General features: G+C 41.5%; 1 protein-coding gene across 3 annotated transcripts; it reads left to right on the top strand.

Moving 5' to 3' along the window:
• Positions 1–510: 510 nt before the first annotated feature.
• On the top strand, positions 511–26,930 carry LOC120057362 (G protein pathway suppressor 2-like). Of its 3 annotated transcripts, none has more exons than XM_039005952.1 (12): positions 511–635; positions 2,410–2,527; positions 6,914–7,023; positions 7,120–7,232; positions 7,521–7,606; positions 7,704–7,783; positions 9,715–9,892; positions 10,226–10,309; positions 14,777–14,853; positions 15,069–15,164; positions 15,446–15,529; positions 26,249–26,930. In XM_039005952.1, the coding sequence occupies exons 2-12, from the start codon at positions 2,434–2,436 to the stop codon at positions 26,327–26,329; spliced, it is 1,083 nt and encodes a 360-aa protein (XP_038861880.1). In that variant the 5' UTR covers positions 511–635; positions 2,410–2,433; the 3' UTR covers positions 26,330–26,930. The 3 variants fall into 3 exon arrangements, with proteins under 3 accessions (XP_038861880.1, XP_038861881.1, XP_038861882.1); XM_039005953.1 differs by lacking the exon at positions 511–635 and adding an exon at positions 1,351–1,483; XM_039005954.1 differs by lacking the exon at positions 511–635 and adding an exon at positions 1,480–1,589.

Below are 26,930 nucleotides of genomic sequence, written 5' to 3'. Positions count from 1 at the left end.
ATAACACCTCATGGCATGGTATGTTATTTTGTAGGAAAAACAGATTAGATTGAACATATTATTTTCTATGCAATTTGCGATAACAGAAATACACAAGCTGTAGGATCATTTATATAAACTATGCACCTTATGACTTTCATTAACATGCAAGCGTCACGCAGACGTTATTAGGCTGTTGGTATGACGACATGTTAGTTACACGCAGCCGTCATGCAGACGTTAGTAAGGTGTTGGTATTGTAATGAAACGGCAGGGAGCAGGTCTCGAACCCTCGACCTTCTAGCCCGAAGTCCGGCGCGCTATCGACTGTGCCGCAAAAGCATGCTCGTGCGGCAGGGTCGATTTCCGCGCTTATGAACCCAGGATCGTTACAGTAGATATGTTAGTTACACGCAGGCGTTAATGTCATGTCATGTCAGTCAGATGTTCAATGGTAGGTGACAGCCACGCGGTGGTAGGTTTGTCTAGGCTTAATTCTGGCACATATCACCCCCCCATATTCTTAGGTACAGGACACCATTGAAGGGAGTGATTTCTGGAGTGTGGAGGTGGGGCTTACGTTGGAGATTCCTGGTGTCTGTGCCGTTCGCCGTTTGGTGCGACGCAGATCCAGTGGGGAGTATGGTGAAACAGAGGTGACACAGTCTGTTCTTTTGAGCTTTGATTCAGTCTTTACCTGACAATGTAATGTTAGGATATATGAGTTATGCTGTTACAGCTTTTGTGCTGAATACACTGCAGTGTTACAGGTGTTAGGTTTATGGGCATGACGCAGCAGGGTGTATGAGGGAGATTTGAAGGTGCGGGACAGAGGAATGTGTAGTTTCGTTGGGAAAAGTTGTGTGTCAACTGCAGGGTTACATGTTGCTGGGGATCGGAGGTGTCCGGTGCGAGAGAGGCAGTTTGGTTTGGTCAGGGTCCGTGTGAATAGTAGATCTGCGCCAGAACAGATGGATAGGCCAATGAGTGATATATGTTTTAGTAAGGTTGGCTTCTTAGCGTTCATAGCAATGGTTATCAATTGTACTGCTGAGATTAAACGTAAATCACAGAAAATGGATGTTGTGGTGGCCTCTGCAGAGAAGTACTTGAGGATACGAGATTTGACTAAAGAAGAGTTACAGGGTGTGTTGAGTGGTAGTGTCTCGACCTCTCAGGTCATTGGCCTGGGGTAGGATCAGATGGGGTTTTAAAGTAGTGGAATAACGTGGTGGGTTTTAATGAGGGTTAGTAGGATAATGAAAAACATTTTGTATTGAATTTTCCCCGTTTTGTATCACAAAGTGTAACGAATTTATTCTATAGCTCAGTTGGGGGCGGTAACGCAACAAATTGGATGCCAACCGCCGTTAAACTCCATCGAAGAAGACGACGTCGACGAAGAAGAAGAAGAATAATTATTATTTCTGGCTGTCGTTAATGCATAAAGTGTCAAATTCCCTCTGCTTTTTTGTTGTTGATTTTGGCAACATTCAGAAACTCGGTAACGTGACACCCAACAGTATCAGCTGTAGTGTCAACGTTGGGCTTTTATAATATTTTATCTGCAAATCAGACTAACAAAGACATATTTTCTGGCACGGATAAAAGTGCGTTTTGAAAGGATTCCACGCAATATTATTGCAAGACTGTTCGCTAGCTAGATATGCGAGGATGTGTAGTTTAGCTAGACACAACGTTCGCTTGCTAAACTGTACATTCTTGATGTTTTTAGATAGCGTTGCTATCTAGCTAACGTTAGCTCGCTATAGAGTCAGGCTTCCCGTGTGTGGTTTCAAAGTAGTTAGATTGATTTCAAAAAGTTACCAAGTTAACGTTAGCTAGTTAATGCTAAACTGCTAGTGTGAGATTACCATCGTGCAATTAGTCAACAAGCAAGTCGGCGTTATTAGCTAGTTAGCTAGCTATATTAACGGTTTGTTAGCCAGTTAGTAATACAATTTAGCCTGTAGTTTATTCTTGATTATAGTGTTAGTTTGTCGTTATTATTCATAAATATGTTAGCCTATGTCGAGGATGTGATCATGATTTTGTAATATTACGTATTTATATTGTATAACGTTGTAACAAAACTGTCGAATCACAAAATCATGATCACATTCTCGACATAGGCTATCATATTTAAATACAGTAGCTAGAATCTGCTGCTGACATTTCAGCTAGTCAGTCATATTGTAGCTGGCTTCAGACATAGCTCGTTTGCTAATTTAATAGATGATTATAGTTTAGATTTACATTTATGGTGTTGTGATCTACTTATTAGGGAATTTATAACAGCCTGATTGAGTCATGTATTGTTGTTTGATTAATGAAGGACTGTGGTAGGCAAATAGATGTAAACATATGTTAGCAATGTCAGTGATGATTCGTGGGCTCACTTTCTTCCTGTGTCTATCTGTCTGTTCTTAGCTGGCCCCACCAATCCCTACCATTATGCCTGCTCTATTAGAGAGGCCCAAACTGTCCAATGCCATGGCACGCGCCCTGCACAAGCACATCATGCGGGAGCGAGACCGCAAGAGACAAGGTAAGAAAGAACACTCTACCCAATGACACTGGGAGTTTGCAAACTCAAACAAAGTTACTGACCATGTTTACATGCACACAGTTTTCCGGATAGTGGCTCATATCCTGCTTAAGGTCTTAATCGGGATAAGCTGTTTACATTTGATATCCTGAATATCCCTATTCTCATGAATAAACAAAACATTCCTAACTTAAGTTCATATGGGTTACATGGAATAGTAACTGCAATATGGACACTGACTGTAGTCCTATAACCTCTCACATGTAGCATAATATAATATTAACACCTGCAGAATGATGCATTTCTTTCAGTGAAAAAAAAAGTATATATTAAAAGGAAGGGAAGCGCTGCTAAGGTACACAATAGTAGATTTTGGTAGACAGAAGGTGCTCTTTTGTAAAAGTGGTAAATTGGTGCTCAAAAAGAAAGGAGGACCAAAGCACTCTTTAATATAATTAATTAAAATGCATTTATTTGTATGGCATGTTCAATGGAAACAGTTTAAAAACTGATGCGTTTTGGCTGCATGGCCTTCATCAGGGAGTACAAAGATATAATACATGTCCTCTTTTGAACATCTTTTTTCAATCAAATCAAATCAAATTTTATTTGTCACATACACATGGTTAGCAGATGTTAATGCGAGTGTAGCGAAATGCTTGTGCTTCTAGTTCCGACAATGCAGTAATAACCAACAAGTAATCTAACAATTCCACAACTACTACCTTATACACACAAGTGTAAAGGGATAAAGAATCAACCCTAATTTGAAGAGGGAGTGGTTACATAATTAATTGGACAACACCTAGTATGCAATACTATACACATTAAAAAGTGAAATACTGTAGATGTGTTATCAAAAATGCATATCAAGGCTAGAAGCATCAGAACCCCTAGAAAGGTAGTTCTAACCTTGAATATGACTGGGCAAAGTGGTAAGAATAGGAGAGCCATCTATTTTATAGTACACTAGATAACAGCAACATGGAACACAACAGTTTAAACATAGCTGAGGGCAATAGAGCAATGTGAATTTTGTCTTGGGACAAGGAGTGGAGAAATATGATTGCTTTCTTTCTGCATCTCTTGATAACACATTACACATGTATTCACATGCTATCTTTGACACTGTTATGCAAGCATACAGTATTTCAACCACATAAAATATGCACCCAAGAGGAACTGAAGTCTTGTCAGAAAAATGTTGTCATTTTCTCAGCTTTTCATTTCCTTAAAACCGGTAAAACTGATGACACTAGACATTTGGTAAGATGGCTCCCAAGAAGGCAGACGTTTTATGTGCCCCCAACCGATTGTTTTTTTGTTTGTTTATTTGCAACTTATTTTGTACATAATGTTGCCGCTACAGTCTCGTCTCTTATGACCAAAAATAACTTCTGGACATCAGGACAGCAATTACTCACAACGGACTGGTAGAATCCATTTTTTTCCTTTAACGAGTCTGTCGAGGCCGACGCTAACGATATACTGCTTTCTCGGGAACAGGCCCAGATCCCCGTAATTTGCGTGAAGAGGAGGCTAAGAAAAATGGTCTGAAGGGCTGGCTGCCTTCTGAGAATTTGTAGACGATTAAAATAAACCCCCACTTCTTTCCATTCTGTTAGCTAACGTGCAATCTTTGGACAATATAATATATGACCTACGCGGAAGATTAAACTACCAATGGGACATTCAAAACTGTAATATCTTATCGACACCATCAACATACAGCTGGCTGGTTATACGCTGCACCGGCAGGATAGAACAGCGTCGTCTGGTAAGACAAGGGGAGGAGGACTATGTATTTTTGTAAATAACAGCTGGTGCACAATATCTAAGGAAGTCTCAAGCTATTGGTCGCCTGAGGTAGAGTATCTCATGATAAGACGTAGACCACACTACATACCTAGAGTTTTCATCTGTATTTTTCATAGCTGTTTACATACTACCACAGTCAGAGGCTGGCACTAAGACAGCATTGAATGAGCTGTATTACGCAATAAGCAAACAAGAAAACGCTCAACCAGAGGTGGCGCTCCTAGTAGCTGGGGACTTTAATGCAGGTAAACTTAAATCTGTTTTACCAAATTTCTATCAGCATGTTAAATGTGCAACCAGAGGGGGAAAAAACTCTGGACCATCTTTACTCCACACACAAAGACGTGTACAAAGCTCTCCCTCGCCCTCCATTTGGCAAATCTTACAATAATTCTATCCTTCTGATTCCTGCTTACAAGCAAAAAATTATAGCAGGAAGCACCAGTGACTAGATCAATAAGAGGTCAGATGAAGCAGATGCTAAGCTACAGGACTGTTTTGCTAGCACAGACTGGAATATGTTCCGGGATTCCTCCGATGTCATTGAGGAGTACACCATATCAGTCAATGGCTTCATCAATAAGTGCATCGATGACGTCGTCCCCACAGTGACCGTACGTACAGTGGGGCAGAAAAGTATTTAGTCAGCCACCAATTGTGCAAGTTCTCCCACTTAAAAAGATGAGAGAGGCCTGTAATTTTCATCATAGGTACACTTCAACTATGACAGACAAAATGAGAAAAAAAAATCCAGAAAATCACATTGTAGGATTTTTAATGATTTTATTTGCAAATTATGGTGTAAAATAAACTTTTGTTATTGACCAAATACTTATCTCAATACTTTGTTATATACCCTTTGTTGGCAATGACAGAGGTCAAACGTTTTCTGTAAGTCTTCACAAGGTTTTCACACACTGTTGCTGGTATTTTGGCCCATTCCTCCATGCAGATCTCCTCTAGAGCAGTGATGTTTTGGGGCTGTTGCTGGGCAACACGGACTTTCAACTCCCTCCAAAGATTTTCTATGGGGTTGAGATCTGGAGACTGGCAAGGCCACTCCAGGACCTTGAAATGCTTCTTACGAAGCCACTCCTTCGTTGCCCGGGCGGTGTGTTTGGGATCATTGTCATGCTGAAAGACCCAGCCACGTTTCATCTTTCCTTGGTGTCCACATCACCAACAAACTAACATGGTCCAAGCACACCAAGACAGTCGTGAAGAGGGCATGACAAAACCTATTCCCCCTCAGAAGACTGAAAAGATTTGTCGTGGTTCCTCAGATCCTCAAAATGTTCTACAGCTGCACTATCGAGAGCATTCTGACTGGTTGCACCACTGCTCGGCCTCCGACCGCAAGGCACTCCAGTACAACACTGGGGCCAAGCTTCCTGCCATCCCGGACTTTTATACCAGGGTGAGTCAGAGGAAGGCCCTAAAAATTGTCAGACTCAAGCCACCCTAGTCATAGACTGTTCTCTCTGCTACCGCACAGCGAGCGGTACCTCTACCCCCAAGCCTTAAGACTCCTGAACACCTTATCAAATGCCTACTCAGACTATTTGATTGCCCCCCCTCTTTTACGTCGCTGCTACTCTGTTATCATCTTTGCATAGTCACTTTAATAACTCTACCTACATTTACATATTACCGCAACTAACCGGTGCCCCCGCACATTGACTCTGTACCGGTACCCCCATTTATATAGTCTCGCTATTGTTATTTTACTGCTGCTCTTTAATCACTTGTTACTTTTATTTCTTTATTCTTATCCATATTTTTTTTTAACCTCATTGTTGGTTAGGGGCTCGTAAGTAAGCATTTCACTGTAAGGCCTACACTTGTTGTATTCGGCGCATGTGACTAAAATTTGATTAGATTTCACACAGGACCAGTCTTTCTACTGTTTGAGTTATTGCGTTTTCTCCCTGGTCCCTAAACGAAACAGACAACTTTACTGGTGTTAACTAGATTACTAATTCATTCATTCTGTCAATGTAAGACATTATTTTGGTGAGCACTACTTTCATTTAGTCTTCTGGGGCAAAAAGTTATGACAAACAAATGGCCTACCAAATTTCTGAAATTATAATATGGCCTACCAGATTTCGGGAATTATAAGCAGAATTGTCTAAATTAGGGGTGAAAGTAGCCAGTAGTAAATTATAGTAAATTAATTATAATAGGCTAAGTTATTATGGTGGATCGAAATGCGCAGGTATGCTACTTTTTGAAGTGAATTGTTTGGCAATCCGACGAAAACATCACACAACACCCATGATCTGCAAAACTAAGCCTGCACAGACAGCAAAAACAACAGTAAACCGGGTTAGATGTTTACATTCCACAGTATCCCGTCTTAGATTAGCATATACCAGGCATCTTATCTGGGTTTCTCATAACTGGGATACAAGCTTCTGTAAACGGGATATGATGTTTACATGCGCCAACTCAAAAACAAAATACTTGAGTATCCCGAGTAATAACAGGATCTTGGTGTGCATGTGAACGTGGTCGTTGATACCAACTCCTGTCCTGTAAACCCCCTCATCCAACCTTGTGTCACAGAGGAAGAAGAAGTAGACAAAATGATGGAGCAGAAGCAGAAGGAGGAGGAAGAAAGGAAGAGGAAGAAAGAGGTGGAGGAGAGAATGTCTTTAGATGAGACAAAAGAGCAGGTGCGTTATTGAGATTTTTTACATTGGCCCAGTGCCTGCTTCTTTCTATTTCTCTTATTCAACTCCTCTTTGTTTGTCCCTCTCGCTCTGCCTTAGATCATGAAGATGGGGGAGAAGCTACAGGGGCTACAAGAGGAGAAACACCAGCTCTTCCTCCAGTTGAAGAAAGTGCTCCATGAGGAGGAGAAGAGACGGAGGAAAGAACAGAGGTAAAGGCTCTACCGGCTCTTGAATGAACTTTCTGGGGATCTTACAAAAATCACTTATCCTTAGCCTTGTGGTCCCAGATCTGTATGTGCTGTCTTGACCACATCTATGGTGTGACAGTGCATACATATCTGGGACCACCAGGCTAACACATCCCCACATTCCCCAGCAACCTACTTATGTTATTGGCTTTTGATGTGAGATTCAGTCCTATTTGCTGATAGATTAGCATTAACATTGTTACTACTGACTGCTAGTGTGTGACTATGGACATAATTGTTTTCTTGTAGTGATATGACAACCCTGACATCTTCTACGTACCAGCCCAGCATGGCTATCCACTCCCACTCAGGACAACACCTGCTCAGCATGCAAGGTAATTCACATAGATTTTATGTAGCACACGTCTGATTGTTAATACACACAAACTGTATCTTTCTCTCTGTCTCCTTCCTCTCTATATCAATGATCAGCGGGTCAAGTGAGTCACGGCCGCTCTGCTGCTCTGCTAGGAGAACGCAGTAAACAGCTCTTCCAGTCCCCTGTCCTTCCGGTGAGTGAGCAGACTTCTTAATATAAATGCATGTAAAGTTTTGGTCCCATGTTTCATGACCTGAAATAAAAGATCCCAGAAATGTTCCATACGCACAAAAAGCATATTTCTCTCTCTTTTGTGCACAAATTTGTTTACATCCCTGTTAGTGAGTGTTTCTCCTTTGCCAAAATAATCCATCCACCTGACAGGTGTGGCATATTAAGAAGCTGATTGAAAAGGATGATCATTACACAGGTGCACCTTGTGCTGGGTACAGTAAAAGGTTTTGTTACAAAACACAATGTCACAGATGTCTCAAGTTGAGGGAGCGTGCAATTGGCATGCTGACTGCAGGAATGCCCACCAGAGCTGTTGCCAGAGAATTTAATATTAATTTCTCTTCCATAAGCCGCCTCCAACATCGTTTTTTAGAATTTGGCAGACCACGTGTAACCACGCCAGCCCAGGACCTCCACATCTGCCTTCACCTGCGGGATCATCTGAGACCAGCCACCCGGACAGCTGATGAAACTGGGTTTGCACAACCAAAGAATTTCTGCACAAACTGTCATAAACTGTCTCAGGGAAGCTCATCTGCATGCTCGTCGTCCTCACCAGGGTCTTGACCTGACTGCAGTTCGGTGTCGTAACTGACATCAGTGGGCAAATGCTCACGTTCGATGTCCACTGGTATGCTGGAGAAGTGTGCTCTTCATGGATGAATCCCGCATTTAACTGTACCGGGCAGATGGCAGACAATGTGTATGGTGTCGTGTGGGCGAGCGGTTTCCTGATGTCTACATTGTAAACAGAGTGCCCCATGGTGGAGGTGGTGTTATGGAATGGGCAGGCATAAACTTCTAACAATGAACACAGTTGCATTTTATCGGTGGCAATTTGAATGCACAGAGATACTGTGACAAGATCCTGAGGCCTGTTGTCGTGCCGTTCATGCCCTGCTATCACCTGAAGTTTCAGCATGAAAATGCATAGCCCCATGTCACAAGGATCTGCACACACTCCTGGAAGCTGAAGCTGAAAATGTCCCAGTTCTTCCGTGGCCTGCATACTCACCAGTCATGTCACACATTGAGCATGTTTGGGAGGCTCTGTATCGACGTGTATGACAGTGTATGACAGTGGGTTCCATTTCCCGCCAATATCCAGTAACTTCGCACTGCCATTGAAGAAGAGCGGGACAACATTCCACAGGCCACAATCAACAGCCTGATCAACTCTATGCAAAGGAGATGTGTTGCGCCGCATGAGACAAATAGTGGTCACACCAGATACTGACTGGTTTTCTGATCCACGCCCCTACTTTTTAAAAAGATATATCAACAGATCTGTAAACAGTATGCACATTCTTGAAGGCCGCAGGCGTTGTGACATTACTCCATTCATGGGAGACTTATCGCCGCGATGTGCATGTGTGCATGAGCGTTTGAGTGAAGGAGTGTGTGTATGTTTTGAAAATGAAATATGAGCTTTTTTTTTAATCGTTTACGTTGTTTATACCGGTACTCCGTGTTTTCGATAGCCACAAGGACAGTGTGGCTGTATTCTCAGTCATGTGAAATCCATAGATTAGGGCCTAATGAATTTATTTCAATTGACTGATTTCCTTATATGACCTGTAACTCAGTAAAATCTTTGAAACTGTTAAATGTTGCGTTTATATTTTTTGTTCAGTGTAGAAATGGAGTTCTTGGGGTTTGGCCTCAAGCACCTTAGTCAGTGTATGCAGCAGGCACTTGTTCCTGTTGATTATAATTAGGACTTCAGTGACTTGAGGAATGACCATTGGGGACACAAGATGCCCTAGTTGTTGTACTTAATTGTTCTATAATTAATTTAGTTCAGGCTTGAATGTAATGTAACAATTATATAATATATGCAATTACACCACAGTGAATGTCTGAAAAAGTGTCCTGTATGTTGTTTGACAGGGGCGTCACTACCAGAGCCAGCCAGGGATGAGCTCCGGCGGCTTGGAGCATGGGCAGTATGCAGCCAGCCAGGCAGCCCATGGCCCCTACGGCCAGCTCACCCAGGCACAGCACGCCACTCCCTTCGCCCCCAGCCAGTCTGTCCCTGTCAGTTACGCCAGCAGCTCACAGCTCCGAGGTAACCGGTTAGAATTTTTTAATGTCATTGTCATTTCAGAGACGTGTTGTCTATGTGAGATGTTAAAGCAAATCATTTGTCTGGTAGCCTGCTCCCAGATCTGTTGTCTTGCCCACTAATATGGTCATTGTAATGCCAAGCATGTTTGACAATGATCAATGGCGTTGTCAAGATGGCACAAACGGATCTGGGAACAGCCGTTGAATCTTTAGGTATTATGTTTTTCAAGGTGACTATGTTGAGGTTATTATGAGAATGAGAACCCTAATGTGTGTGCTGTTTGTGCGCGCTTCATTCATAAACCCATCGCTATGTCCCCTCTTGTGTCCCCAGGTGCCTCAGCCTTCCAAGCCATGCAGTACCTGCCTCAACAGCAGCAGGGCTACGCCGTACACAGCCACTTTACCTCTCAGCCAGGTACCTTACACCTGTGTGTCTGTGTGTACTAACATCTATATGTTGTTGTAGGCCCTGTTGTGATTGTGGCACAGTATGTTTATTAAGAAGGTTTATGCGTAAAGGTGCTGGGATGGCTTGGTGTACTGACTGCACCAGGACTCTGTCTGTAATTGAATAACCATGTAGCTGATGGTTATGGATGATGTCCGCCATGAAAATTCAACAACCTCCAAAACCGTTTAAATAGGCCTACATTTATTTTTATAAATTTTTATAAACTTTTTGATGTAGATAAACTTGACCTAATAGCGGGAGTGTTTCCTAATGATCATAAGCATTTGATTTGCTAACTTAGTCTGTCTACATCGCCTCCTTTTTCCAACTGTCGTTTTATGCTTTAGCAGCTAATCTGCTAGATGCAAGGGGGTGGAGAAGTGCTAGCCTATATGCTATGGCGCTTCAGTAAAAAAAAATAGTTTGATGTGTGGATTAGTAAATAAATAAATCTGTCTTTAAAAATAGGTTGGATGTGTCTGACTATTAATTATTCAACAGCAGTTGACAAGTTTGTTCTGGCTCTGAGGCCTATAATGTGCTAATGTGTCAAATGGACAATGCGCAAATCCTACCCAACCTGGTATGGTATCATTTGATATGTAATCTTCTCTTAATTTATAGACTAATCAACGCTGATGAATAGGCTGTGTTGCGTGTATTTGTTTGTATGTTAATGATTTGTCAGTTTCGCCTAGTTGTCTCCCCTTCATACTTTCCTTGTCAATTCATGATCTTATAGCCTACTTTCGGAAAGAATAAGGTAGTCCTAGGTTTTTTCATATGTTTTAAGAAAATGAATTTTTTTTGCTCTTGTGTCTGACATAAGCTGGTTGCTTTGATTGACAGGTCCTTTTACAGGGTTGTGCGAGTGTGATTTCGCTGATTTCTCTTTATAGGCCTATATGTCCATTCAGAAGGTTTCTTAAAGTAGCCCGTCTAGGCTTTTATCTCTAATGAAAATCAAACGCTCCAATCATAATTTAATCTTGTTAAAGGCCATTTCTCACCAAGTCTGTTATTTTCGTCCGAATAATTAGGAAGAAAAAAATTAATACGTGCACGTCTTGTTTATGATGCCGTTCACACCAATTGCGAAATATCGTCCCGCCACAATCCGTCAATTATTTAACCGGAACAGGTTAGATTTTTGTGTCTTTTTGAATGCGAAAATAATCTGTTGACCAATAGAATTTGTTATCAGGGACACTGGCGCTGACAGGTCTTTGGGGTCATTGTGTGAATTCACGAACAAATGAATTTCTCAGACTTAAAAAAAAAAACGTTTGCAATGATTCAGTTAAGCAATGTATCAATTCAATGTGATCACGTCACACCAGATCTAGGCTACATACACTTTGTCCTCACCAGTTCATTGCCAACGCTGTAGCCTATTTTATAGCCATTCAGCAAGCAAGACGATTGATCAGTGCTTCTCGAATAGGCCTATTAGTTTTAGAAATAGCTCGAAATAAGTTACAAATTATATTGCTCGTTCAAGAGCTAGAGAGAGGGGGATGAGATGGGACAGTGGAAGGGAACAGTGAAGACAGAGATGTGTAAGTTAGAAGTTAATTGATTTATTAATGCATTATTTGTATAGGCTACATACAGTATTAGGCTATACGTTATAGGCCTGCTAAAGTAAATCTCGGCGACCCTAAAAGACAGAGAAAAATATCCTCCGGAGTTTAGCTTTCTCAATAAGTGGTTGCGCAGATTTAAATAAAGCACTCAAATTAAAATGTATTGTCAACATAACCACCCATTGCTTCAATAAAATGGATCAACGGCTGATCATTAGGCTATGGACAGGCTGATCATTAGGCTATGGACAGGCTGATCATTAGGCTATGGACAGGTTGCATGCATGTGTTTTACATTTTCTAATGGTTATCAATTTCATCTTCATGCCTATCACAGCTGTCTCTATATCCCCCTTAAACCGTTCCTCGTCAGTTTATGATGGGCTACATTGTTTTAGCATTGTCCCGTAATGCAGACAAATTTTTATTGATATCCCACAGAAAGGATTTGAAGTTAAGGCTAGGTTTTTAATATGTCTTTGGGAAAGGACAAATGTGATTTGCTTATGCGTCTGAATGAGATGCGCTGCAGAAAGCTTGATTGACCTTTTAGGTGGGTGGTGTGCATGTATGAGTTCACTAATTCCTTATGTCCGTTCATACAGTTTACTAAAATAGGCCAAGCCTGTCTGGACTTCATCTCTTTAATCAGATAGAAAACAACAACCTGTGTCTTATTGCAGGGAATGACGACCGGTACCAGTTTTGCGTTTCTTCTCTTATTAAATGTGGTGCAACTGAATGAAACGTAGCCAAGCTCTCTTCCTGATTCATCCTACAGGATGCATAGCCTATATCGTAAGTTCTTCAGCAGCGTATTATTTTTCCAGTAGTATATGAATTTTTCTCTAGTTACTGTGTCCTCTAGCTACTTTGAACAAAATATTGCCACATAGATTGATCGCAGAAGCGTTGGTGACGTTACGCGAATTGTTTGGAGAAGTGGAGGGGAAAACGCGATGGACTTGATGTGTGTGGTTTAGTGCGTCAAAATTGGAATCTATATTTTTGCGGAATTCCTCTCCAATCGGACATTTCTTAATTTGTATACTAGATTAATATTTTGAGGTAATGACGTGAATAATAATAACGAAGTGTAATGATAATAGTAAAGTTGCAGAGAAAAGCCACCTCTCTTTTGAGTCTGATATGCCTAATCCTCCCCCCAACGGTTATGTTGGTGACGTGTATATTGGCCTGGCCTGGCCAACCTCAAATTCCAAGACTAACAGCCCTAGACTCGGCTCGAAATTAAGGGCGTCCTGTCATCTCGGGGACGATAAATATGTCTGGGACGGTTCAAAACAGACGTTCGGACAGTTGTGGGACTATAGGCCAGAAAATAAATTTGACACAAAGATGACGCTTACGAAACAGATCACAATATTTAGCTTAAAAGTTGATAAACTATGAATAATTCACATAAGCGCAGCAATGTGTTACCTCGTCTCGGCCATGTACGTGAATGTTCCAAAACGCTATTATGGGAAAACACCCTTCTCAAACACGCACCTGATGCGAGCGATTCTTATAATGCGACAGAGATGGATATAATAGTAGAAATTTACAAAGAGGGAATAAATGAAGATGCAACAATAGGGTTGTGCCTTCCTGCCTTTGGACAGTAGAATAAGAAATGCGGGTTTCAATGGCAAATCAGGAAATCTTAGCTTTTTTCTATGGTCGGATTTTGGCTGTAGGCTATGTAAAACGTCCAGGTTTCAAACAATGATATGGCTGGCTAGGCATCGCATATGTAATTATGTAGGTTATGGAAATGTGTATTAGAATAGCATTCCAATGTTGGGCAAATAGGCCTATTAGAATGCACATTTTACTCTCTCAGCCTGTCTGCGTGCCCGCCGGCCCAGAGCTGAGGCTATGGCTATCTACTATGGTATTCTAGAGAATATGGTTGGATGTCCCTGACCTGAACCGAATGCACACTGGAAAATTTGCAATGTATTTCTGTCTTGCTCTACAACACTGCCTGACCGGGGGCTGTGCATGCACACGGGAAGAGCTGAGTGACCGATTCATTTTTAGAAGCGCAGCGCACGGGCATAAAAGTTTGTTTTAATTGAATTGAAACGGAAGTCTACTGAAGTGAGACTTTGTCCTTGTGTTCCTTGGCTAATTACGTAGTTTTGTTCACCAGCTAGGTTGTTTTTCAATGTTTGAGTTTCAACTGCTAGGGAGAGAAGCAATGTGGATACTAGTCAGAATCTCACAGGCGAAAACATGCATTACCACGGCAAAATTGTAAGTCTCTGTTTAAAATGTTTTATGAAATGAAACAATATAAACACACTACTTCTTACTACTAATACATGTATTGTTTTAGAAACATTACAAAGCATGCTCATCTGTTTAAAAAAAAAAAAAAATGTTTTGTTGGTGTAATTTTTAGAGATTTAGTTTTATCTGGGCTGGTAAAAATCTGATTACCTGCCACAGTGGCTGGTGGACCAAAAAGTTAATTTTAGTCCCTGGCTGTTAGCAGGTGGTGGCGCTCAATAAGGTCAAGGTGACCATTCTTCACTGACTGAAGAGGGGAGGGTGAAGCGGAGGAAGTGAAGGCTGGGGAACACACGCACACACCGTTCTTTATTGTATGTTGTTGTGTTATGCTGTTTAATGGGGCAGCTGCTGGTGGAATGTAATGTCTCTTTAAGTTTGTTCAGTAACCAGTTCACAATAACATTGTTTGTTCTCTCTTAGATATATTGTATACATGTGGTTAGCATGTTCAGTTAATAAATTGTAATTATTAATAATGTAATGGATGTTTGTCTGTTTTCATTTAATTTTTCTCTTTTAAACATATTCTGTATTTTGTCACCAGGATTTATCCCTAGTGCTGGGATCCCTCTACAGAAGCAACTGGAACATGCCAATCAACAATCTGGCTTCACTGACTCTGTGAGTTCGTTGGGCCCCTTTTATAGAGTGGAAAAGTAGCATTGCACACGATTTAAATAATATGGTGTTAAGTGTTATAAACCATACAGTGTTCAAACAAACCTTTTTTAAGAGGTTGATCACAACTGTATCTGTTTGTGGACGGGTCATCTGTGGTTAACTCGCACGTAACTGTCCGTTAATCTTTGGCTGCTGTGTTTTTGTGGTGGTTTCAGAGTGCTCTACGGTCCATGCACCCTCAGGCTCTTCATGCCAGTGCTGCAAGCCTGCTGCCTACCCCCTCCCTCACAGTGCAGATCCCTCCTGCTACGGTAAGGCCAACCCTCTTTACCCACCTGCCCTGGGTCGTGTTCATTAGGACAAAAGTAGCAAAAATGTTTTGCAATGAAAAACAAGTGTTTCTTATTGGACCGGTGTAGTTAGTACCTCTCCATTTCACTCAGTTTTCTTCCATTCTGTGCCTAATGAACACAATCATGCTGTATGTACTACTCTCATCCCTCTGGCATTACACATACCACAAAGTCAGTTATCCTGATCAATTCATAACGTCATGTCTTCCTTTCTTGCTCCTCCTGTTCTGTGCGAATAGTCTGGCTTGCCATACACCCATCCCCCCCGTCCGGCCTCTCCAGGAAGCTTCACTCATGGAACTCCTCCACAGCAGGCTCACCCAGTGAGTATCCTATCACTAGGGCCTGGAGTTTTGGTTGATGATATGTAGCACTGTGCTTTTACCGGTATTTCCAGCCTTATTCTGCTAGTGACGCAGCTGTCAGAAAATTCTAGGAAATGATATTTGACACAAGCTGTTTCCAATCAATCAATGGCTGGTTGTTCGCGTGTGTTTTGTGGGGGTTCGCCTGATCCAGGGGAGGCGTAGTTCTGCGAATACATTTTTTGGCAAGGAACTCTTTTTGTAGATCAGTGATTCTGCACCTTACTTTGCTCAAACTGATCCTCTCCAACTGACTCAATTTCACGGCACAACCCAAGGGGGGGCGCCAACCCAGACAGGAAGATCACGTCAGTGACTCAACCCACTCAAGTGACGCACCCCTCCTAGGGACGGCATGAAAGAGCACCAGTAAGCCAGTGACTCAGCCCCTGTAATAGGGTTAGAGGCAGAGAATCCCAGTGGAGAGAGGGGAACCGGCCAGGCAGAGACAGCAAGGGCGGTTCATTGCTCCAGAGCCTTTCCGTTCACCTTCACACTCCTGGGCCAGACTACACTCAATCATATGACCCACTGAAGAGATGAGTCTTCAGTAAAGACTTAAAAGTTGAGACCGAGTCTGCGTCTCTCACATGGGTAGGCAGACCATTCCATAAAAATTGAGATCTATAGGAGAAAGCCCTGCCTCCAGCTGTTTGCTTAGAAATTCCAGGGACAATTAGGAGGCCTGCGTCTTGTGACCGTAGCGTACGTGTAGGTATGTACGGCAGGAGCAAATCGGAAAGATGGGTAGGAGCAAGCCCATGTAATGCTTTGTAGGTTAGCAGTAAAACCTTGAAATCAGCCCTTGCCTTAACAGGAAGCCAGTGTAGGGAGGCTAGCACTGGAGTAATATGATCAAATGTTTTGGTTCTAGTCAGGATTCTAGCAGCCGTATTTAGCACTAACTGAAGTTTAGTTAGTGCTTTATCCAGGTAGCCGGAAAGTAGAGCATTGCAGTGGTCTAACCTAGAAGTAACAAAAGCATGGATTAATTTTTCTGCATCATTTTTGGACAGAAAGTTTATGATTTTTGCAATGTTACGTAGATGGAAAAAAGCTGTCCTTGAAACAGTCTTGATATGTTCGTCAAAAGAGAGATCAGGGTCCAGAGTAATGCCGAGGTCCTTCACAGTTTTATTTGAGACGACTTTACAACCATCAAGATTAATTGTCAGATTCAACAGAAGATCTCTTCGTTTCTTGGGACCTAGAACAAGCATCTCTGTTTTGTCCGAGTTTAAAAGTAGAACGTTTTCAGCCATCCACTTCCTTATGTCTGAAACACAGGCTTCTAGCGAGGGCAATTTTGGGGCTTCACCATGTTTCATTGAAATGTACAGCTGTTTGTCATCCGTATAGCAGTGAAAGTTAACATTATGTTTTCGAATGACATCCCCAGAGGTAAAATGTATAGTGAAAACAATAGTGGTCCTAAAACGGAACCTTGAACACTGAAATGTACAGTTGATTTGTCAGAGGACAAACCATTCATAGAGGCAAACTGATATCTTTCCGACAGATAAGATCTAAACCAGGCCAGAACTTGTCCGTGTAGACCAATTTGGGTTTCCAAACTCTCCAAACGAATGTGGTGATCGAAGGTATCAAAAGCAGCACTAAGGTCTAGGAGCACGAGGACAGATGCAGAGCCTCGGTCTGACGCCATTAAAAGGTCATGTACCACCTTCACAAGTGCAGTCTCAGTGCTATGATGGGGTCTAAAACCAGACTGAAGCATTTCGTATACATTGTTTGTCTTCAGGAAGGCAGTGAGTTGCTGTGCAACAGCTTTTTCAAATTTTTTTGAGAGGAATGGAAGATTCGATATAGGCCGATTTTTAGTTTTTAAAAATATTTTCTGGGTCAAGGTTTGGCTTTTTCAAGAGAGGCTTTATTACTGCCACTTTTAGTGAGTTTGGTACACATCCGGTGGATAGAGAGCCGTTTATTATGTTCAACATAGGAGGGCCAAGCACAGGAAGCAGCTCTTTCAGTAGTTTAGTTGGAATAGGGTCCAGTATGCAGATTGAAGGTTTAGAGGCCATGATTATTTTCATCATTGTGTCAAGAGATATAGTACTAAAACACTTGAGTGTCTCCCTTGATCCTAGGTCCTGGCAGAGTTGTGCAGACTCAGGACAGCTGAGCTTTGGAGGAATACGCAGATTTAAAGAGGAGTCCGTAATTTGCTTTCTAATGATCATGATCTTTTCCTCAAAGAAGTTCATGAATTTATTACTGCTGAAGTGAAAGCCATCCTCACTTGGGGAATGCTGCTTTTTAATTAGCTTTGCGACAGTATCAAAAATAAATGTTGAATTGTTCTTATTTTCCTCAATTAAGTTGGAAAAATAGGATAATCGAGCAGCAGTGAGGGCTCTTCGATACTGCACGGTACTGTCTTTCCAAGCTAGTCGGAAGACTTCCAGTTTGGTGTGGCGCCATTTCCGTTCCAATTTTCTGGAAGCTTGCTTCAGAGCTCGGGTATTTTCTGTATACCAGAAATACTCCACAGAGACGCTCTTTGCAGATGACAACAATATATTCAGCAAAACATGCAACTTAGCATTAGCTCATAAACAGAAATACAGGATAGATGGACATCTGAAATAACATTACGCTGTCTCATAAGAATTCTAGGACTACTGGCCAAGATCGTTTAGTCAGGTGGGAGGTCCTGGAGGATATGGTGGAGGGTTTTGCAAGTGCCAACATCCCTCTAGAAAAAGTTGATAAACCCCGAAATGCGCGCATTCATTAATAAACATGTGAAAAACAAGAGGCACAGTCCCTAAAAGTAGCCAACTTAGGAGTCTACATCTACCAAAGGTAGCCACAAAACACGAAGAGGAACTAAAACATCTTGTCAAAAAACTGAAAACATGTCAATAATAACGGACAAATCAACTGACACACTGGATCAATATGTTCCTATTTTGTTTGTCTTGCAAGGAGAGCTGGGTGAAGGTTAAAGTTGTTCTATTCACATGTGCTAACCTAGGTTACGTTATTCTTTCTTGATGTTTTTTTTGCTTTAGAATGTTATGTAGGCTAAGGTTGAGACTGTGTCGTCTGTTATCTTGATTTCCTCTCCATTTAAGTTTTTACATTAATTTCTATAGTGAATGAAAAATATATATACATTTATTTTAATCAAATGTGTATTTACGTTGCATTTGGAAAGTATTCAGACCCCTTCACTTTTCTCACGTTTTGTTACCTTACAGCCTTATTCTAAAATGGATTAAATAAAAAATCCTCAATCTACACACACTACCCCATAATGACAAAGCGAAAACAGGTTTAGACATTTTTGCAAATGTATAAATAAACAATAACAGAAATACCATATTTTCATAAGTATTCAGATCCTTTGCTATGAGCCTCATCTGAGCTCAGGTGCATCCTGTTTCCATTGATCATCCTTGAGATGTTTCTACAACTTGATTGGACTCCACCTGTGGTAAATTCGATTGATTGGTCATGATTTGGAAAGGTACACACGTGTGTGTGTGTGTGTGTGTACAGTGCACGTCTGAGCAAAAACCAAGCCATGATGTCAAAGGAATTGTCCATAGAGCTCCAAGACAGGATTCTGTCAAGGCACAGATCTGGGGAAGGGTACCAAAACATTTATGCAGCATTGAAGGTCCCCAAGAACACAGTGGCCTCCATCATTCTTAAATGGAAAAAGTTTGGAACCAACCACCAAGACTCTTCCTAGAGCTGGCCACCCGGCCAAACTGAGCAATTGGGAGAGAAGGGCCTTGGTCAGGGAGGTGACCAAGAACCCGATGGTCATTCTGACAGAGCTCCAGAGTTCCTCTGTGGAGATCAGGTCTTTATGGTAGAGTGGCCAGACGGAAGCCACTACTCAGTAAAAGGCATATGACAGCCCGCTTGGAGTTTGCCAAAAGGCATCTAAAGGACTCTCAGACCATGAGAAACAGGATTCTCTGGTCTGATGAAACCCATATCAAACTTTTTGGCCTGAATGCCAAGCGTCAAGTCTGGAGGAAACCAGGCACCGCTCATCACCTGGCCAATACCATCCCTACGGAGAAGCATGGTGGTGGCAGCATCATGCTGTGGGGATGTTTTTCAGCGGCAGGGACTGGGAGACTAGTCAGGGTCAAGGGAAAGATGAACGGAGCAAAGTACAGAGAGATCTTGCTGCTCCAGAGTACTCAGGACCTCAGACTGGGACAAAGGTTCACCTTCCAACAAGCCAGCAACACTAAGCACCCAGCAAAGATGATGCAGGAGTGGCTTCGGGACAAGTCTCTGAATGTCCTTGAGTGGCCTGGACTTGAACCCGGTCGAACATCTCTGGAGATATTTGAAAATAGCTGTGCAGCAACGCTCCCCATCCAACCTGACAAAGCTTGAGAGGATCTGCAGAGAAGAATGGGAGAAACTCCCCAAATACTGGTGTGCCAAGCTTGTAGCAGCATACCCAAGAAGACTTGAGTCTGTAATAGCTGCCAAAGGTGCTTCAACAAAGTACTGAGTAAATGTTCTGAATGCTTTATGTAGTTTTTAATAAATTTGCACAAAAAAAAATTGTAACAATGTGAAAAAAGTGGACTGTAATGGACTGTAATTCAGCTTCATCTCAAGTTATAAAATGAATCTATGATTTCCATGTGTTCGAGGGTGATTAAGAGATTGTCTAGATATAGTAAAATGTCGTCCGCATATAATGAAATGAAGTCCTCCAGTAGATTTGAGGGAAATTGGTGTTACTTTCGATTTGACGAATTGTCTGGGCCAGGGGTTCCATGGATAATAATAAAAGCAGCTCTCTCACCTGCTGCTTTTAGGGATTCTAAAAGGAGCAGTGCAGATATTACCTGTTATAACTATGGCTGAGAGATTGGCATATAGTATTTTAATCATATTAATGAAATTGGAGCCAATTCACAAAGTACCAGTAAACATTTTGGAAACCTACGCATTCAAGGGTTTTTATTAATTTTTCACTTTTTTCTACAATGTAGAATAATAGTGAAGACATCAACACGATGAAAAAACACATGGAATCATGAAGTAACCAAAAAACTGTTAAACAAATCAAAATATATTTTAGATTCTTCAAAGTAACCACCCTTTGCCTTGATGACAGCTTTGCACAGTTTTGCCATTCTCTCAACCAGCTTCATGAGGAATGCTTTTCTTGAGGTCGGGTGATTGTGGAGGCCAGGTCATCTGATGCAGCACTTCATCACTCTCCTTCTTGGTCAAATATCCCTTACACAGCCTGGAGGTGTGTTGAGTCATTGTCCTGTTGAAATAAAATGAGTCCCACTAAGCGCAAACCAGATGGGATGGCGTATCGCTGCAGAATGCTGTGGCAGCCATGCTAGTTAAATGTGCCTTGTGAATTCTAAATAAATCAGTGTCACCAGCAAAGCACCCCCACACCATAACACCTCCTCCTCAATGCTTTACAGTGGGAACCACACATGCGGAGATCATCCGTTCACCTACTCTGTGTCTCACAAAGACACAGCAGTTGTAACCAAAAATCTCCAATTTGGACTCATCAGATCAAAGGACAGATTTCCACCGGTCTAATGTCCATTGCTCGTGTTTCTTGGCCCAAGCAGGTCTCTTTTTCTTATTGGTCCTCTAGTAGTGGTTTTGCTACAATTCGACCATGAAAGCCTGATTTCACAGTCTCCACTTAAGTTGATGTTGAGATGTGTCTGTTACTTGAACTCTGAAGCATTTATTTGGGCTGCAATCTGAGCTGCAGTTAACTCTAACGAACTTATCCTCTGCAGCAGAGGTAACTCTGGGTCTTTCTTTCCTGTGGCGGTCCTCATGAGAGACAGTTTCATCATAGCGCTTGATGGTTTTTGTGACTGCACATGAAGAACGTTGAAAGTTCTTGAAATGTTCCGCATTGACTGACCTTCATGTCTTAACGTAATAGACTGTCTTATACTATTTGCTTATTTGAGCTGTTCTTGCTATAATATGGACTTGGTCTTTTACCAAATAGGGCTCTTCTGTATACCACCCCTATCTTGTCACAACACAACTGATTGGCTCAAACGCATTAAGAAGGAAAGAATTTCCACATTCACTTTTAACAAGGCACACCTGTTAATTAAAATGCATTCCAGGTGACTACCTCATGAAGCTGGTTGAGAGAATGCCAAGAGTCTGCAAAGCTGGCTTCAAGGCAAGGGTGGCTACTTTGAAGAATCTCAAATAAAAATATATTTGGATTTGTATAACACTTGTTTTGGTTACTACATTATTCCATATGTGTTATTTCATAGTTTTGATGTCTTCACTATTATTCTACAATGTATAAAATAGTAAAAATAAAAACCCTTGAATGAGTAGTTGTGTCCAAACTTTTGACCAGGACTGTATGTTCCAAGACACACTAAAGATATGACTGATCTAGTCTATCAAAAGATTTTCCTTCATTGAGAGATAAAACAGCCCAATGAGCTGTTGTTTCATATGAAGCATTTAAGATGTGTAATAGCCGGAGGTTGCAGAGGATAAATGTTTTTAACAAACCTGCTTTCGTCCTTGTAGACCAATTTGGGTATTAAGTCTCGAAATGGGACGATAACATTTTGAAACACTTTAATATCTGTGTTTATCAAAGATAGGAGGCGATAGTGAGAACACTGGGTGGCATCCTTTAAAAAAGATTTAAAGCGAAATTAGTGCTGTATTCACATCTCTTCCAAATGAACGTTTGTGAACGGCTGTGTTAATAATTCCGACCAGTAGTGGACCTAATTGTATTCCCTGAGGTCTATTTAAATTTTGGAATCAATCTCGTCCAGGTGATTTGCCTTCATTCATGCTATCCAATGCTCTTTTGAGTTCTTTGAAAGAGATTTGGGCTCCCAGCGAGGTGGCTTCCTCTGTTGAGGAGAGTAGTTCTTCATTCTTTTAGAAAGGGCTTAGTCTGGCTTGATGTGGATTTACAATCAGTGGTGTAAGGTTATTTAATTCATTTGAGTTCTGATAATTCCACTGTTTCAGATTCAGTAGTAGCTATATCGGCTATTTGATCATTATGCATAGCTTGTTGGCCAGTAAAAGACTGGGATGATTACCATGGAGTAATGGTTGAGTCTAACTCGATGGACGGGAAATTCTTCTCGCTGCCTTATCAATAAATGAAGTTCTGTCTTGACTACCTCGTCTGAGAAAAGTGTTTGTTGAGAACGCTCTACAGCAGTTAACATTTCCAGTTCTGATTATCTTCTTTAATTGTGTCTCGAAATGCTTGTGTTCCAACAGTGCAGTAATATTTAACAATTCACAACAATACACACACATCTAAAAGTAAAATAATGGAATTAAGAAATATTAGGACGAGCAATGTCGGAGTGGCATTGACTAAAATACAGTAGAATAGAATACAGTATATACATATAAAATGAGTAAAACAGTATGTAAACATTATTAAAGTGACTACTGTTCCATTATGAAAGTGACCAGTGATTCCATGTGATAGCAATTTAACAGTCTGACGGCCTTGAGTTGGAAGTTGTATTTCAGTCTCTAGGTCCCAGCTTTGATGCACCTGTACTGACCTCGCCATCTGGATGATAGCGGGGTGAACAGGTCATGGCTTGGGTGGTTGATGTTCTTGATCTATTTGGCCTTCCTGTGACATTGGGTGGTGTAGGTGCCCATCGGGTGCTGTAGGTGATGCATTGGGCAGACGACACCACCCTCTGGAGAGCCATGCGGTTGTGGGCGGTGCAGTTGCTGTACCAGGCGGTGATGCAGCCCGACAGGATGCTCTCAATTGTGCATCTGTAAAAGTTTGTGGGAGTCTTAGGGGCCATGCCAAATTTATTCAGCCTCCTGAGGTTGAAGAGGTGCTGTAGCACACACACTTGTGGGGCCCATGTGTTGAGGATCAGTGAAGTGGAGGTGTTGTTTCCTACCTGCGTGCGGCCCGTCAGGCAGTCCAGGGCCTAAGTGCACAGGGCGGAGTTCAGACCCAGGGCCCCGAGCTTGATGATGACCTTGGAGGGTACTATGGTGTTGAAGGCTGAGTTATAGTCAATGAACAGCATTCTTACATACAGTTGAAGTCGGAAGTTTACATACACCTTAGCCAAATACATTTATACTCAGTTTTTCACAATTCCTGACATTTAATCCAAGTAAAAATTCCCTGTCTTAGGTCAGTTAGGATCACCACTTTATTTTAAGAATGTGAAATGACAGAATAATAGTAGAGTGATTTATTTCAGCTTGTATTTATTTCATCACATTCCCAGTGGGTCAGAAGTTTACATACACTCAATTAGTATTTGGTAGCATTGCCTTTAAATTGTTTAACTTGGGTCAAACGTTTCGGGTAGCCTTCCACAAGCTTCCCACAGTAAGTTTGGTGAATTTTGGCCCAGTCCCTCCTGCAGCAAAGCACCCCCACAACATGATGCTGCCACCCCTATGTTTCACGGTTGGGATGGTGTTCTTCGGCTTGCAAGCCTCCCCCTTTTTTCTCTCCAAACATAACGATGGTCATTATGGCCAAACAGTTATATTTTTGTTTCAATAGACCAGGACATTTTTCCAAAAAGTACGATCTTTGTCCCCATGTGCAGTTGCAAACTGTAGTCTGGCTTTTTTTATGGCGGTTTTGGAGCAGTGGCTTCTTCCTTGCTGAGCGGCCTTTCAGGTTATGTCGATATAGGACTCTTTTTACTGTGGATATAGAGACTTTTGTACCTGTTTCCTCCAGCATCTTCACAAGGTCCTTTGCTGCTGTTCTGGGATTGATTTGCACTTTTCACACCAAAGTTCGTTCATCTCTAGGAGACAGAACGCGTCTCCTTCCTGAGCAATATGACGGCTGCGTGGTCCCATGGTGTTTATACTTGCGTACTATTGTTTGTACAGATGAACGTGGTACCTTCAGGCGTTTGGAACTTGCTCCCAAGGATGAACCAGACTTAGATTATATTATAATTATATTGGTGGCATAACCATAGTAACGATACAAAAAATGTCCAAGGACACCCACAGGACTAGGCAACGGCCTCCCTCAAGCCCACAATGACCTAGTCACACACACACACATATTCACAATGGTCTCCCCCCAAGCCCACATTGATTGTACTCCATGCTCCAAGACGCACAACACATGCATCGTAAAATCCCCCATACTTGGAAACCGAATGCTGGTTGATAACAAGTGTGAAGCATCCGACGTCAGAGAGATTGTGAATATGTATTTATTTTATTTTTGGGGGAGTTTGAAAATGTACTGGCCCAAGTGGGCGATATGAAAGCTTGATTAACTGGCCCGGCAAGCTTCGGCAGAGGTTGCAGGGCCAGCGGGCTGCCCTGAATGTCGAGCGCTGCTTATGGAGCAGGTGTGTTTCTTGGAGCATTGCTGTATCAATATGGTTTCTTGGAAGGATATCTAGACCGCTGAAACGTTTGATAGGACATATAAAGTATTTCAAATTCCAAGAGAGAATTGCTATTTTTGCCATTGTTTTTCAGAAAAGAATGTTATATTAATTATATAATTGTTCTTTAGTGTTGATAAGCCCTAGGATGTGTAACAAAAAGCAGGACCCACAGGGAAATTCACCTATTGGTTGTTCCCCACCCAGAAAACACTCCCTGTAAACCCTCAAACCAGGGTTCTCCAACCCTGTTCCTGGAGAGCTACTCTCCTTTAGGTTTTCAATCCAACCCCAGTTGTAACTAACCGGATTCATTTTTATCAACCAGCTAATTATTAGAATCAGTTGTGCTAGATTAGGGTTGGAGTGAAATCCTACAGGACGGTATCTCTCCGGGAACAGGGCTCAAACAATAGAAATGCTTGTCCGCAAAGGCGAAACGCAGGCGGAAGGAGGCGAGATCAAGTGGGAACATTCTAGCTAGACAATGATCTTTGGTAGAAAATATTTAATACAATCGTAACAACCTAAGCATTATGAAACTTCTATTCGATCCAATAAGCCTTAACTACTGTATCAAAATAGCAAATCACTTTTATCTTTACCAAATTCGACACTCATTGCCCCCCATACAAAAACTCCTCACTTGCTCTACTTAACGCTGACCAAGTCTGCTCAGTCTGCGCGGATAGATTTTGGGCAGAGACCCTGCCACTTTGCCTCCTCCTCTCTGGAATAAGTGTCGGCAGTAATTTCCTTTTTGAAGTCAATCCACATGGTTGGGAATATATTTTGGACTAATTGAATAATTCCGTTATACAATTATGGTATGCACGGGTGACAATTAATTCACACGTGGTGTGAGAAGATGCTACATCAGCCTCTTTAGGTCAGATGACTGAAAAATGCAGGGTAGAAAATAACTCTCCCTAAATGCAGAGCCCTACCTATCACGTAGCACCCAAACCTGGGCCGCACTGCCCATTACATACACCCTTGGTGCTGCCAGGTAGATCAAATGGCCAATTGTAATGGCTTCAACGAAATACTAGGAATACATCATGAAAATCAACATTAGTCACAATATGGATTTGAGTATTCATCACTTTTAGGCTAGATGCACCCTAGCTGTGATTTGACCGACTCAGTCATTCTCATGTTTAGTTAGACCATGTGATGCTTACAAATAGAATAACTCAATTATACTTCTATGGTATGATGTTTCTAAAGGATCTATTCATGCTTTCTTGTTTGTCTTTTACAGGCAACGTTTCAGAGCTCTCCTCGGCATGCCTACCTTTCCCACAGCCAATCAGGACAGAGGTTCTACCACCACACCAAGTAAACTGGCCACAACCACCACCAGCAATTAGGGATTGGCATCATTCTCCACACAGATTTAGGCTTCAACTTCAACTGCTGAAATAGTACATCAATGTAGCGTTTCTTCTGCCAAAATGTTGCATTACATCCCATAATGTGTATATTGACTACTTTCAGTATGCATTAGCATGTTTTTTAAATTTTAGATAAAAAATCCAAATTTCAATAGATAAGCTTTCTGTTTCATACAGGGTGTCTCAATCATGACATACTATGATAGAGAATTGGTAGATTCAGAATGATAATATTTGCATTCCAAACAATGGTGCTGTTTTCATTGTTGATGTTAGCAAATGAACCCAAGCTTCAGTAGTCTGTGCTATTCAATTTTTACTGATAATGAAAGCCTCTTAAAATTCTCTTAATATTTGTGTTCTTAATCTTATTTAATACATTTTAAATGATTACATGTAAACCCTTCTCAGGGCCCATGGAGGAAATGATCATTTGCCAGGAAGAACTCTTTGATTCACTTAAACGTGCTGTATTTGTGGAAGCCATATTTTCCTAAACTTTTTAAATGAAAATCTACTAATTTTATTAAATTGCACTTGAAAACTAAA

The sequence above is a fragment of the Salvelinus namaycush genome, chromosome 12 (genome assembly GCF_016432855.1).
Source record: "Salvelinus namaycush isolate Seneca chromosome 12, SaNama_1.0, whole genome shotgun sequence".
NCBI classification, from domain to species: Eukaryota; Metazoa; Chordata; class Actinopteri; order Salmoniformes; family Salmonidae; genus Salvelinus; species Salvelinus namaycush.
Note: the sequence above shows the minus strand (reverse complement) of the source record. Positions and strands in the feature narration are given on the sequence as shown.

Excerpts from the sequence above, each read along its gene's own strand:
- LOC120057362 (XM_039005952.1), top strand. The coding sequence starts at position 2,434 with ATGCCTGCTCTATTAGAGAGGCCCAAACTGTCCAATGCCATGGCACGC. Across the intron at positions 7,024-7,119 it reads TAGATGAGACAAAAGAGCAG|ATCATGAAGATGGGGGAGAA; the intron begins GTGCGTTATTGA and ends GCTCTGCCTTAG. Across the intron at positions 15,165-15,445 it reads TGCAGATCCCTCCTGCTACG|TCTGGCTTGCCATACACCCA; the intron begins GTAAGGCCAACC and ends CTGTGCGAATAG.